The sequence below is a fragment of the Camelus dromedarius genome, chromosome 3 (genome assembly GCF_036321535.1).
Source record: "Camelus dromedarius isolate mCamDro1 chromosome 3, mCamDro1.pat, whole genome shotgun sequence".
NCBI lineage: Eukaryota > Metazoa > Chordata > Mammalia > Artiodactyla > Camelidae > Camelus > Camelus dromedarius.
In genome coordinates, this window is record NC_087438.1 from 91806947 (window position 1) to 91820875 (window position 13929).

General features: G+C 39.9%; 1 protein-coding gene across 10 annotated transcripts in view; it reads left to right on the forward strand.

Moving 5' to 3' along the window:
- The first annotated feature begins 520 nt into the window (after positions 1-520).
- The window catches only part of LOC135320871 (uncharacterized), a 68390-nt gene continuing 54981 nt past the window's right edge, over positions 521-13929 (forward strand). For all 10 annotated transcript variants that reach the window (XR_010380230.1, XR_010380232.1, XR_010380225.1 and 7 more), the window contains exons 1-3: positions 521-734; positions 1338-1390; positions 12974-13089. Coding sequence is in view for 5 of the 10 variants with exons in the window: in XM_064484023.1 (XP_064340093.1) it covers positions 1361-1390; positions 12974-13089 (146 nt within the window). In the remaining 5 variants the exon portion in view is untranslated. The remainder of the gene's footprint in view (positions 735-1337; positions 1391-12973; positions 13090-13929) is intronic.

The following is a 13929-nucleotide window of genomic DNA, read 5'->3' on the forward strand; positions in this document are numbered from 1 at the left end:
GCGTCCAGCTTTTCACAGACATCATTGACTTTTATTTTTCCGCTGACCCAGAATGAAGAGCCTGGTACCTCTGGGTCAGGACGAGGCTGTCAGGAGTGCCGGTGCCGCCAGCTTGGCAGAGGGACCAGTGCGCATGCCTGGGCTGGGGAGCGGCCCGACCCCTGGGGTCTGCGAGCGTAACCTGCCCCAGTTTCCTCAGCGCCTCCCACCCCGACCCCTCAGACTGTCTCCCGGCCGTCCAGGCCGGTACCCGCCTCCTCAGGCCAGAACCCCCGAAGCGCCGCCGAGTGTCAGGTCCCGGGCCCGCCGCCAGCCGCGAGGCCCCGGCAGGCACTGAGTGAAGGGCAGATGAGGGAAGAAGCCCCGAGGGACGGAGGCGCCGTGGGCCGCGGAGCCGGATGAGGGCGCGCTGCACCGCTGAGACGTGCGCTACTGACCGGCCAGCGAGCAGCCTCCCGGGTGGACGCGGCTCCCGCCGGAACGCCGGTGGGCCCGCCGCGCGCAGACCCGAGGCCCGCGGCCCCCGCCTCCAGCTGCGGGCCCGCGCTCCGCGTTCACCGGGCCTGGGCCCGCCTCTAGGCCGCTTTCGCTTTCGCTTTCCTGCCGAGACCGTTGAGGAAAATGAAAGTGCCTATGGCCAGGGCCGGCGCAGCTGCCGTCGGGGCGAGGGGCGCAGCGTGCGGGGCCGCCGGCCTGAAGCCAGCGAGCTGGGGCCGTAGCCCGCGCCGGGCGAGGTAAGCGCAGCCCCTTCGCGGTCGCCTCGCGGGCTCCTCCTTGCGGACCGCGCGGGCGGGACGCCAGGCGGCTGCTGGACGCCGGCCGGGCTGGCCCGGGAGTTCCTACCGCGGGGCTGGGAAGGCCTGAGACCCCGCACCGCTGGGCTTTCGCTAATCCTACAGGCCCGGCTGGAAGACCAGGGGGGAAGGGGCGGGGGCTCGGACAAACGTGCCAAGGATCTGGCAGCCTGGGGTCGAGGTGGGGCGGGGGGTCAAGCCAGGCCACCGGTCGCAGCACACGTTTCCTTTTTGTAGAACGCGGACCATACCCCCCCCCCCCCCGCCCCACCAACTCCGGGTGCCTCTCTCGACCGAGTTTCGGTAAAAATCAGTTTCGGTAAAATGCTAAGCAGAGCGCCTCGCCTCAGCCCAGTAGAGAGGAATTCTTATTTTATTTACCCTTTCTTACGTATCAAACTCCTCTGCTTCGGCACGAGGTCCCATACCGCGTGTAGTTCAGCTGTATTAAGTTTTCCAGATCTGGTTTATTTGGAGCAGCTGGAGTGCCTTCCAAGCGTTACCTGAACTGGCAAGCTTGAAACTCTTCTCTCTTGGTCGCAGGCATGGAGAGCAGCTAGACCAGGATGCCACCTCCACCCCAAGGCCCTGTCCAGGTAAAGACAGGGGCTGACTCTGCAGGGGCCCCAACCCCGGGGCTGGCAGAAATGGTCAGGAGTGGGTACACTCGGGAACCTGGACCTTCCCAGACCAGAACACTTTCTGTCCTGTATCTGCCAGGTAAAGGGTGAAAGATGAGTGCCCACGTTTTTGCCCTTTGTAACATATGCGTAGCTCATTCGTGGTATGTGAGAACTGGGCTCCACCTAAAGGCTGTGGAGACAGCCCCTGTCCCTGGGTATTTCCCATTCCCTGCTGAGAGAAAATATATATGTAAGGTGCCCACAAGAACAGTTGTGTAGATAGGAGAAGGTGCTAAGTGTTAAAGTGAAGTTCTGCAAGCATTTGACTTACATCTGAGTGATGACAGTTTTTGTAGGCAATACCAAGAACCCCCTCTTTCTCAACTTTTATCTCAGCCTACTCACATGGATCTGAGCATAAAGCCCATTACTGAAAGAAAACTTGAATGATCTTAATTTTGAAAACACCCATCTGAATTTGACAAAAGATGACCCAAGGTCCTAATTTTTAAAACATGGGGTGCCCCTTCTGTACTACCGTCGAGGGTCGTGTTGAGTATTAATTGCTTTTAGAAAATACAGCCTTTATCATGAGCCAGAAAATCAGATTCTTTAATTTTTGTGGTGTACTTTCAATAATGACGAGCTGTTCCTTTTCTTCAGAATTCCCTAATGTCCTCCTCTTTTTTCTCTCTCTTGTCAACTAAATTTAAACTATAATGCATGATTCTCTCCTTTTCCTTTCTTATCTTCTGTCTGGGGTGGGGGGCAGGGGCGGGGCGGGGAGTAGACACCATCCACTGCGTTTTCACCACTCAGGTTCTTGCTTCCATGTTCCTGAAAACTAAATGACTCAGCTGAAGACTGAGCAAGCCCCAGTCTTCCCCACTACCTTCTTTTCTCATGGTTTGATTACTCATGGGTTTAGCCACCAGCATGTGAGGCACTTTATTGTATTTTTCACAAGAAAATAATGCCTGGAATTTTAAAAATTTTCCTAAGGATCTCAGGCCTATAGAATTGAATTGCTCATATTCTGAGTTCATGACACACTATAATCCTTGGTCCATTTGGAGTCTCATTTTGTTTTATTTTGCTGTGTCCTCCTTTTATCCTCCATTTCTCAACACCCTCCTCCCCACTCATGCACAAACTTAGACAGCCATCGTGGCATATTTGTTCTTACAAACTACCTTTCCTTATATTTTAGAGAATGTGTGTCTTTGAAAGGTATGTCATGTTTTGCTTTTGCTGTACTTATTTAAATAAATACCATTGTGTTATAAACCGCATACTGTTCTTTTCCCCTCAGCATTATGTTTTTGTCAAACCATATTGCTATATGTAAGTCTAATTTATTAATCCTGGTTGTTTCATAATTTTCTATCAGGAATGTACGAGTACTTAACCAGTCTCCTGAGAATAGATTGGGTGTCCTCTCACTCCTTGCTTCCACAGACCTGCACCAAATACCCTTTTCCAGTGTCTCCATTCTTGTGCAAGAATTTCTCTGAGACAGATCCGTAGATATGAGATTTCTGGATCTAGGATACTTGCATGATGTCTTTTATTAAAAACTGCTGCTTTGTGCTACAGAATGGATTCGTCAATTTCCTCCCACCAGGAGTGCATGAGGACTCCCTTTTCCAACATCTGTCAGCACTTACTATTATCTAATTTACTAGTTTTTGTCAAACTAGTAGGTTAAAGCAGTACTCCATTTCTGTTTTAATTGAGCATCTCATCATATTGTTTTCTGCTCGTGAATTGCCTGTTTGTCTGTCTCATTTGCTGTTTTCTTTTAGGTTTCTGATTTTTTTTATCTGGTTTTCATTTTGATATTTACATATTGGTATACTTACTAAAATGTTAATCCTTCTTGAAATGTCAGTGTTGTAAACGTCTTCCTGTAGTCTGGTTACCCATTTATTAACGTCATTTATGGTCTCCTTTTTATTATTATTAGCAGCTTGATTAAGATATAATTTACATACCATGGAATTCACCCATTTAAAGTATGTAATTCAGTGGTTTTTAATATATTTGCAGAGTGTGTTTAACTATCACCATAATTTAATTTTAGAACATTTTTGTTACTCCATTAGCAGTTAGTGTCTAGTATCCATTAATATTCCCCTCTCCAACCCTAGGCAAGCACACTAATCTACTTTCTGTCTCTGTATTTGCCTATTTCATATAAACAGGATTATACAATATGTGGTTTGTTGTGACTGGCTTCTTATACTGAGCATGATGTTTTGGACGTTTATCCAAATTGTAGCATGTATCAGTAATTTGTTCCTTTTTATTGGTCAATGTATTCTATTATATGGATATACTGCATTTTGTTTATCCATTGGTTGTTGGACATTTAGGTTGTTTTTGTCAAAAAGTAGAATAATACTTTTGTGAACATTCATGTACAAATTTTTGTGTAGACATATATTTTTATTTCTCTTGGATATATACCTAGAAGTGGAATTGCTGAATCATATGGTATGTCTGTGTTTAAACTTCCAGAATGTTTTCCAAAGTAGCTGCAAACTTTTACAATCCTACCAGCAGTGCATGAGTGTTTGTTTCTCTACATCCTCACCAACACTTGTCTGTATTTTTTGTTTTAGCCATCCTAGCAGGTATAAATTTCTAGCTCATTGTTTTTTTGATTTGCACTTCCCAGATGGTTAATGATTTTGAGCATCTTTTCATGCACTTATTAGCCTTTTGGATATCTTCTTTGGAGTAATGTCTACTCAGATCTATTTTTAAAATTTGATTATCTTTTGTTATTGGGTTGTAAGAATTAGTTATATATTCTTTTGTAAATTGAAGTATAGTCAGTTTACAATATTGTGTCAATTTCTGGTATACAACATAATAATTCAGTCATACATATACATACATATATTCAATACATGCCCTTTATCAGATATATGAGCTACAAATATTTTCCTCCATTCTGTGAGTTGTCTTTTCACTTTATTGATGGTATTCTTTCAAGCAAAAAAAAAAAATCAATTTTTTGAGGTTCAACTTACCAACCTTTTCTTTTATTTTTTGTGCTTTTGGTGTCATATCTAAGAAATCCTTGCCTAACCCAAGGTCATGAAGAGTCACTCCTGTCTTCATCTAAGAGCTTTGTAGTTTAACTCTTCCTTTTAGGTCTATGGTCTACTTCTTTTTTTTAACATAAATCTTTAAACTTTGTGTAGTCATATCCATCATTTTCCTCATTTTAGTTTATGCCATTTGTGTCTTGTTTAAGAAAACCTTGCCTACCTGAAGCTTATAATTTTTTTCTGTATTTTTTCCTACTAACTTATTGTTTCTTCTACATTTTCATCTTTAATCCAGTTGGATTTTTAAAATTATTATGACTGTAATATTCTACCTTTTTGTTCTTTTTCAAACTCTTCTTAGCTTGTCATGAACTTGTTCTTGTATAAATATTTAAATATCTGTTTGGAAAATTCATAGAAATTCCTCTTGAAATTTTGATTGGAATTTAATTGAAATCATAGGTTTATCTGGGAAGAATTGATACCTTTCAATGTTAAGTAATCTCACCTGTGAATATGGTCTGTCTTTCCATTTATTCATTCTTCCTTTTATGTACTTTGAGTTTAGAATTTTTCTCCACTAGGCTCTTTTTAGGTTGGTCTCAAATATATAGCTATCTTTCTGAACTCCTATTCATTCTAATAGTTTTTCTGTGGATTCTCCTGAGAGTTCTATAAATAGTGATACCAGTTGCAGACACTGACAACTTTTGTCTCTTTTCTTTCACCTTTATACTTTGTTTTCCTTTTATTATCTTCGCATGGATTACAGAAGCTAGTGCTTCTGTAATTCTACTACAGGATGGTGGTGGGAACAAGTATCCTTGTTGTGTTCCATCCCTGTAGATATAGTTTCTCTGTTAAGTATGATGTTAGCTATAGGTTTGTGGATGATAATCTTTATCAAGTGAAAGAAATCCCTTTCCTTAGGATCTTAGATACCAAGGAAAATAAATAAAATCCTATGCACCACTTTCTAATGAAAAATTTAGTAATAAAATTTATCATATGTAGTGGCTAAACCAGTGAATAATTAAGCTATGAAGAAAAGTTGATAGAAATGATAGGGGCTTATTCTAATTCTGCTGTAAAAGTTGTTTTTTTTTTTTAAAAATCATGAATTACTATTGAACTTTGTCAAATGCTCTTTCTCTGTCTAGTGAGATGATCATGTGATCCCCCCACCCAGTTTTCCATGTATTACTAGGATATATAATGTTAGCTAATGTAACAACTCCAGCATTTCAAGGGCTTAAACAATTGAATCTGTTTATCACTCATGACATAGTCCAGGGGTGTTGGTAAGGCTCTTCTTCATTTAGTCATTCAGAAACTCACTCTTTCTTCTAGCCAGTTGCTTCCCCATCTGCTAGGACCCGAGTCTTTCAAGAGATCCTTTCTGTTGGTCAAAGATGACAAATATCACTTCAACTCATATTCCGTTGGCAAGGGCAAATAACATGGTCCCACCTAGTTGTAAGGTGGCTGCGAAGGGTGATGGTGTTCACAGGAGGTAAAGGAGAACAGAGAGATGGTGGGCAATAGTAACCTCTTCCGTAATCCATTAACATGGTGAATTACATTGAAAGATTTTTCTGATTTTAAAAGTTGTTTCGTTATTACTTTATCATGATAAAGTCTTAATACATTTTTGGATTTGATTAAGTAATATTTTATTTAGGTGTTTAGCATCCATGTTTATTAGTGTAACTGGCTTGTATTTTTGTTTTTGTGGAGAATTTCAAAATTTCAAAATTATAGTAACCTTAAGTTGGACAGTGTTTCCTTTTTTTCCCATTTTTTGAAGCAGCGCATTTAAGATAGAGATTGTCTCTTCCTTAGAATTTATTAGAATATACTTCCAGGCCTGAGATTTTATGGGGAAGAGGTTTTAAAAATTATTCCAATTTGCTAAACTGCTATTCACATTTCCAACAATTTTTACGCTAACTTTGGCAATTTTTCTACAAATTTATTCATCTATATTTTCAAAATGTATTGTCACATAGTTATTTATATCATTATTTTGTAAGCTTTTAAATATCTACTACATTTGTCATTTCCTCTTTTTCCTATATTTTTTTCCCCCATCTTCTGTCAGTTATTCTTCTTCGGTTTCCCTAAAGGTTTGTCTATTTTCACAGAAATATTTTTGGTTCTGTTAGCCACCTTTATTTTTTGTCCTCTGTATCCTCTATTTCAGTGATTCTGCCCTTATATTTATTATTTCATTTATTCTTATTTCCCTGGTTACATGCCATTAGTGACACTCATAAAGTGAGATAATGAAGTCCACTCCTCTTGTAATTCCACTTTTTATAGGCAACCACATTTACCAAATTGGTATGTTTTTCTGGACCCTTTTCTCTGCTTATATATTTTCCTACAACTTTTTAGACTATGCAAGCCATGGGCCTCTTTCTGTAACATACACACACACATATACATTAAATGGAATATCATAATTTATCCATTTTCCATTAATGGGCATTTAGATTGAAAGTCTTGATTTTTTAATAGTGTAATTTTAATTCACTCATTTATTTTGATCACTGATAAGTGTGGCCTTGTTTTTGCTATCTTGTTTTGCCATGTATTTATCGTGAGTTCTTTTTTTTTTCTTATGACTTTTTCTGGATTCATCAAGGTGTCTTTGTCCCCATTCTTTACTTCCTTCTTTTTATTTAGTGACTTGGAATTCTGTGTCTTATTAGGAGCTCTCATTAAGTTCTTAAGCATAGATAAACATATTTTCCTATCAGTGTTAAAAATTAATCAGAGTCTCCAACCTCATTCGAACCTTTTCAGCATGTTTTTAATTCCCTTCTTATATCTTGCAGGCACATATACACACAGGGGTCTGCCCAGGAATTACTGAAATAATCTGGAAGCTTCCTATTGTTAGTAACTCTTCATGCTTCAAAATATTATTTTTCTATTTTAGAAGTCTTTTCTTAGCAATTAGCATTAATCTGTACGTATTTACGCAGTTGCCTATCACATCAACGTAGGAAGGCTAAAACCTGTTTCTTTTAGAGTTCTCATTTACTTACTGAAAATTTGTAGTGATTTTTATTTCTGGAGTAATGCTTCACTGGGTCTTTTATTTCTCAAAAGTATACTTTGCAAGTTCATGCTATTCTGATCCTCATTTGACCTTTGCCAGCACAAAAGCATTCTAAAATATTTGTAAGTGCTAAAGTCACTTCCTCATGTTTTACTGAGTTTACTTTAGCTTGGTTAAACCAAATGCAGTATCAATTTGTATAAATTTATCACTAACTGAAGGTTTATATAATGGTCTTCCCCCAGGGTCAGAGACTGGCCAAAGGAGTACAAAAAAAGCTTTGAAAATTCAGCTGCTGAATATCTTACACTAAAAAGCTTAACATTTTAACTTTTTTGTTTATAAAACTTAGTATTTGAGGGTGAAGTAAAATGGGCACTTTCATAGTAAAACTACGGTAAAACTAACTTGAATGAAGTTTGTCAAAACCTTTTTAAAAAAAGTGTCTATACCTTTTACCCCAGTAAATCTACTTCCAGGCATGTATTCTAGAACATGTTTCTGTTTGAGGTCATTTTAGGTGGTGCAGGTAATTCTAGGTGGGACACATTTGTGGTGTCATCTAATACTCTCACGGTGAGAAAAGTATTCCTCTGGTTAATTCCTTTGCAATCTTCTGGTCAGGGGAAGGAGAAAAATCTCAGTTTGGTGCTCGTATGTCTTTAACACCTTTTCAAGCCTTCCTAATCTCCCACTTGATATATGAGGATTAGCAAAGGGGTAGCAGTAGCTTCTATATTTTCATGACACTTTTGCGTTTTACACTGTATTTATTTTTACAGTTGCTTCCGTTTATGACATATGCTGCTGGTTTTCCATTTACAATAGTAAATAAGGTTTCCTTTTAAAACATTTATTTAAGGGCAGAAATGAGGTGATTTAAAGAGAAATGTTAAGTACAGTATGGATGGTATTTAATTATGGCAAAATAATAATGGTGATATATTGATGACTGAAATATGTGAAACATGACCCTAAGAAATCATCTGAGCTTCAGACACAGATTTTAAATGTAGAGGTGTTCTTGTACATGGGCTTTTCCTCCCATTGTGACTTCTGTTATCACGAAGTTAGAAACTACTCAGTTGCCTAGCAATAAGGGATTGGTAAGTGATTTTGATAACATCCTATGATGGAATAGTGCCAAATTTTTAAAAAGTGTATTTAATGACATGGAAAAATTATATACTGTTAGATAAAACAAAGCTGTTACAAAAGAAAAATACATACAGTATCCTAATACTGTTTAAAAGAAGGTGTGTGTATGTGTGTGTGTGTGTGTGTGTGTGTGTATGTATGTGTATCTCAAAAAAATATTGGCAGAAATATTTCCAAATAAGTTATCACTCGTCTGTTGGGAAGTTTTTCTGGTTTCCATTAATAAACATGTCACTTTTGTCATCAGAAAAATAATATATACATATAACTATTTTTAAATTAAAAATTGTTTTGAAGTATATCTGATTTACAATATTGTGTTAGTTTCTGGTGTACAGCAAAGTGATTCAGTTATACTTATATATACATATTCTTTTCCATATTCTTTTCCACTATGGTTTATTACAGGATATTGAGTATATAGTTCCCTGTGCTATTCAGTAGGACCTTATTGTTTATCTATTTTATATATTGTACTATATCTGCTAATCCCAAACTCCTAATTTATCCCGCCTTCATCCCCTTCCCCATTTGGTAACCATAAGTTTGTTTTCTATGTCTGTGAGTCTGTTTCTGCTTTGTAAATAAGTTCATTTGTGTCATATTTTAGATTCCACATGTAAGTGATACCATACGGTATTTATCTTTCTCTTTCTAGCTTGCTTCACTTAGTATGATAATCTCTAGGTCCATCCATGTTGCTGCAAATAGCATTATTTTATACTTTTTTATGGCTGAGTAGTATTCCATTGTATATATATACCACATCTTTTTTCCATTTATCTGTTGATGAACATTTAGGTTGCTTCCCTGTCTTGGCTATTATAAATAATGCTCCTATGAACATTGGGATGAGTGTTTTCAAATTAGAGTTTTTTTCTGAATATATGCCCAGAACTGGGAATGCTGGATCATATGGCAACTCTATTTGTAGTTTTTTAAGGAATCTCCATACTGTTCTCCATGGTGGCTTCACCAATTTACATCCCCACCAGTAGTATAGAAGGGTTCCCTTTTCTCCACACACTCTTCAGCATTTGTCATTTGTAGACTTTTTAATGATGGCATTTCTGACCAGTGTGAGGTGGTACCTTATTGTAGTTTTGGTTTACATTTATCTAATAATTGCAATTGAGCATCTTTTCATGTGCCTATTAGCCATCTGTCTGTCTCTGGAGAATTGTCTATTTAGGTCTTCTGCCCATTTTTTGTTATTGAGTTGTATAAGCTGTATATTCTGGAAATTAAACCCTTGTTGTTCTCATTGTTTACAAATACATTCTCCCACCCTGTAGGTTATCTTCTTGTTTTGTTTATGGTGTGCAAAGGCTTTTTGTTATTGAGTTGTATAAGCTGTATATTCTGGAAATTAAACCCTTGTTGTTCTCATTGTTTACAAATACATTCTCCCACCCTGTATAAGTTGTATAAGTTGAGTTATTGAGTTGTATAAGCTGTATATTCTGGAAATTAAACCCTTGTTGTTCTCATTGTTTACAAATACATTCTCCCACCCTGTAGGTTATCTTCTTGTTTTGTTTATGGTGTGCAAAGGCTTATAAGTTTGATTAGGTCCCATTTGTTTATTTTTGCTTTAATTTCTGTTGCCTTGGGAGATTGACCTAAGAAAACGTTGGTATGATTTATGTCAGAGAATGTCTTGCCTAAGTTCTTATCCAGGAATTTTATGGTGTTATGTCTTATCTTTAAGTCTTTAAGCCAGTATGAGTTTATCTTTGTGTATGGTGTGAGGATTTATCCTGACTTCCATGATTTATATACAGCTGTCCAGCTTTTCCAACACCGCTTTCTGAAGAGACTGTCTTTTCTCCATTGTATATTTTTGCCCCCTTTGTCAAAGATTAATTGACTGTAGGTGTGTGGGTTTATTTCTGGGCATTTCTGGGTTCTCTATTCTGTTCCATTGATCCATATGTCTGTTTTGGTGCCAATACCATGCTGTTTTGATTACTGTAGCTCTGTGGTATTATCTAAAGTCTGGGAGGGTTATGCTTCCAGCTTGGTTCTTTTTCCTCAGGATTGCTTTATTCTCTTTCTTTTATTCTGCATTATCCCACTGACAATTAAATTTCTACATGTTGGATATAATCATGGTTCTGCTTCACCTAGATTGAAGATACATGTATTTAAATATAGATGCCTCCTCTCCAGGATTACAAAGTCTCTCCATTAGAAAGAAAAAAAATGGTTCACTGCGAGTCCAAACGCTTGGCAGAAACAACTGCTACTTTTTGCCTAGTAGAAATTCCAAGGATGTTATTCTTAGTACTTCTTAGAGTTTGTTCCTGGAAACCCCTGCACTCCTTTGTGGGAATGGAGTTAGCAGGTCCCTGTTAAGTGAGCAAATGATGTCTCTATCTGGAGGTGATCTTACAGCCATGATACAGTCTTCTTCCTTCTACAAAGAGTGGTGGGCTCTGCCCAGGGTGAGTCAGCCAGGTCCTGAGCCTGAGGAAGGCCTGCTGCAGCGTTCCAGTAATGTCTGCCTTGTGGCAGCAAGACCTTTGACTAGCCAACTCTTCACCTCCTGGGGTCCTTCAGCCTCTCTCCACCTCACTGCCACCACTGTGGTTCACAGTCTCACATCTATTGCTGGATAACATAGTGACCTCCAGCTGCTCCCTGCCTCTCCTTCCGTTTACCTCTAGTCTGTGTTTTACAGAAGCGAGTATATATTAGTCTACTGCTGCTGTAACAAATTACTACTCAGTGGCTTGAAACAATCCAAATTTATTAATTATGGTTCTAAAGGTTTCAGCAAGGCTGTTTTCCTTCTGGAGACTCTGGAGGAGAGTAATTTTGTTGACTTTTCCAGCGTCTGGAGGCTTCCTGTATTCCTTGGCTCATGGACCCTTCCTTCATCTTTAAAAGTAAAAAGTGTGTCTTACACTTCTTCTTTAGTTAAATCTTCCTTTGTCTCTCTCTTATAAGAACACTAGTGATTACATTGGGCCCACTGGGATAATCCAGGATAATCTCTCCATCTCAAGATCCTTAATAACATCTGCAGTGTCCTTTTGTTGTGTAAGGGACTATACTCATAGCTTCTGAGGATTCAGACATTGACATCTTTGCAGGGCCATTACTCAGCTTACCACATAGTGTAATCTTTTAAAAACACACATCAGCCACATTACCCCTCTGCCTTAGGCGCTTGGTGGTGTTACAGGTCTCAGAGGATAAGGACCTCTCATGGCTAGGAGTGCTATACAAGGGCCCACACCCCTTCTCCACCTCCCCCTGCCTCCTCCCTGTTCTGCCTCTGGTTTGCCGTCCGGGATCCACCCTTTACACCTGGTCTGCTTTTTACCAAGGATGCTTCACCTCTTCACACTCATCCCAGGCCTTCCTGAGGCTCCAGACAAGGTCAGCCTTCCCTAGGATGCTCTTAATAGGGATCTGTGCCATTCTGCCGTAACACCTACCACAGGTTAACATCTTTGCATTTATTTAGGTGATGATTTGGTTTTATGCGTTGCCTATGTAAGTAACTACTCCTTTCAGGCAGGGACCATGTCTATTTTTTTTCCCATCATTGCATCCTGCTTGTGGTAGATTGTTATAAGCACTTAGGAAGGAATGAATAAATGAATGAATATTAACAGCATTATCATCACTCTCTGTCCCATTTAACCTGCTTTTTCTTCTGCACAGCATCTATCACCTCTTCTATTGTGGTCTCCCTCTACCAGAATGGAAGCTCCACGAGAGCAAGGACCTTGTCTTTTGTGTTCATGCCTCTATTCCCAGGTCCTAGAGCAGTGTCTGGTCCATCATAGGCACTTGATAAATACTTGGGGAGTTAATGCTCTGTAGGATGCTTGGAATCTCTCACAGAGTTGTCATTCTGACCCCTCTTTGTAATTGAATATTATCAAGCTCTTCATTTTAATTATTCAGCCTAACTTAATAATCAGGCAAATTGGCAAAGACTCCTAAAACATGAACCTATTTTTTGAGGATTAAACGAGTTAGTAAATACAAGTCATTCGGAGCGCTGCCTGGCACTCGTGAGCCTGTGTGAGGGTCTGCTGCTGCTGCTGCTGCTAGCAAGTACTCGAGCCCTAAGTTGTTTAGAAGTTCTACTGTCAGAGTTCTGTGGTGGGATCCTAAACACACAACTGAGAACTCTTATTCTTCGCACCAGGACAGGACCCAGGTCTTCCAGCTGCCTGGGAACAGGCCCAGTCTGGGGGCTTCAGGTAGGTGATTTGAGCCATAATTTGCGTTTTTTTCTTGTTTTGCCTGCAGATGGCAGTAGGCCCTGGACTTCTCTGCAAAGCAGGCAGTCCTAAGGCTGGACAGCAGAGAAACAATAAAATGGACTCCCTTCTCCTGAAAACAAGAAAGCTAGCCACTAGCCACGGGTGAGTATAGAGCTTGAGCTTTTCCCTACATTATTTGTTTTTTTTAGCATAGGAATCAGTGTAAATCACAGTGTTCAATTTTGAGGTACTTTGTTGATTTTTCACAGTTTATAAAAACAAAAAACAGTAGCAATGAAACCAGAAGTATTACTAGAATGTTGCAGAGGCGTTGAAAGGCAAGGGGGCCATCCTGTGCACTGTGAGTGTGGTGTCCCTTCCCTTCTGTACTTTGGGCCTGTCCCCTTTGTCATCCATAGAGCCAATACCCACCCAGACAGGTCCCTTTAAATTCAACAGGTGTGTAGTAAGTTGGCAGTGTGAAGTGTTCTTTGCAGGGACCTCGTGGTCCTTCTTCCAGTTGTTCATAGAGTGATCTGTTCACGTTCTGCCAGAGAATCATCCCTGGCCCAGCAGAGCCCAAAGTTTTTGTCTGTTTGCCCTGACCTTGCGGCTCCCTTGGAGGGCTTCTCCCTCTGATCTTCCCCTCATTCCAAAGCTGGTAACTTCTCAGCTCTAGTTTATTGATCCTAAGACCCCATTAGTGCTGCAGTCTGAGCAGTCGCATAGGGATTATTTATGTTCTATTTCAACCCCATTTGTTAGCTTTGCCCTCCACAGACAATAATTCTAAGTTTCATATTTGGGAATAAGGGTACTTTCTGTCTTTAATTCTAAGGGAAACTATACCACTTCTTGGAATTCTAATGAGGGGTTTAGCAAAGGCCCTCCTTGATTTTCAGCAACTGCTAGATTTGGTAATGTCCTTCCCCTAGCTGCAGCCTCTTTAGGGCCCTGCCTGGCAAGGATTCTGTGACATCTTCCCTCAGTGTCACAAGTCTT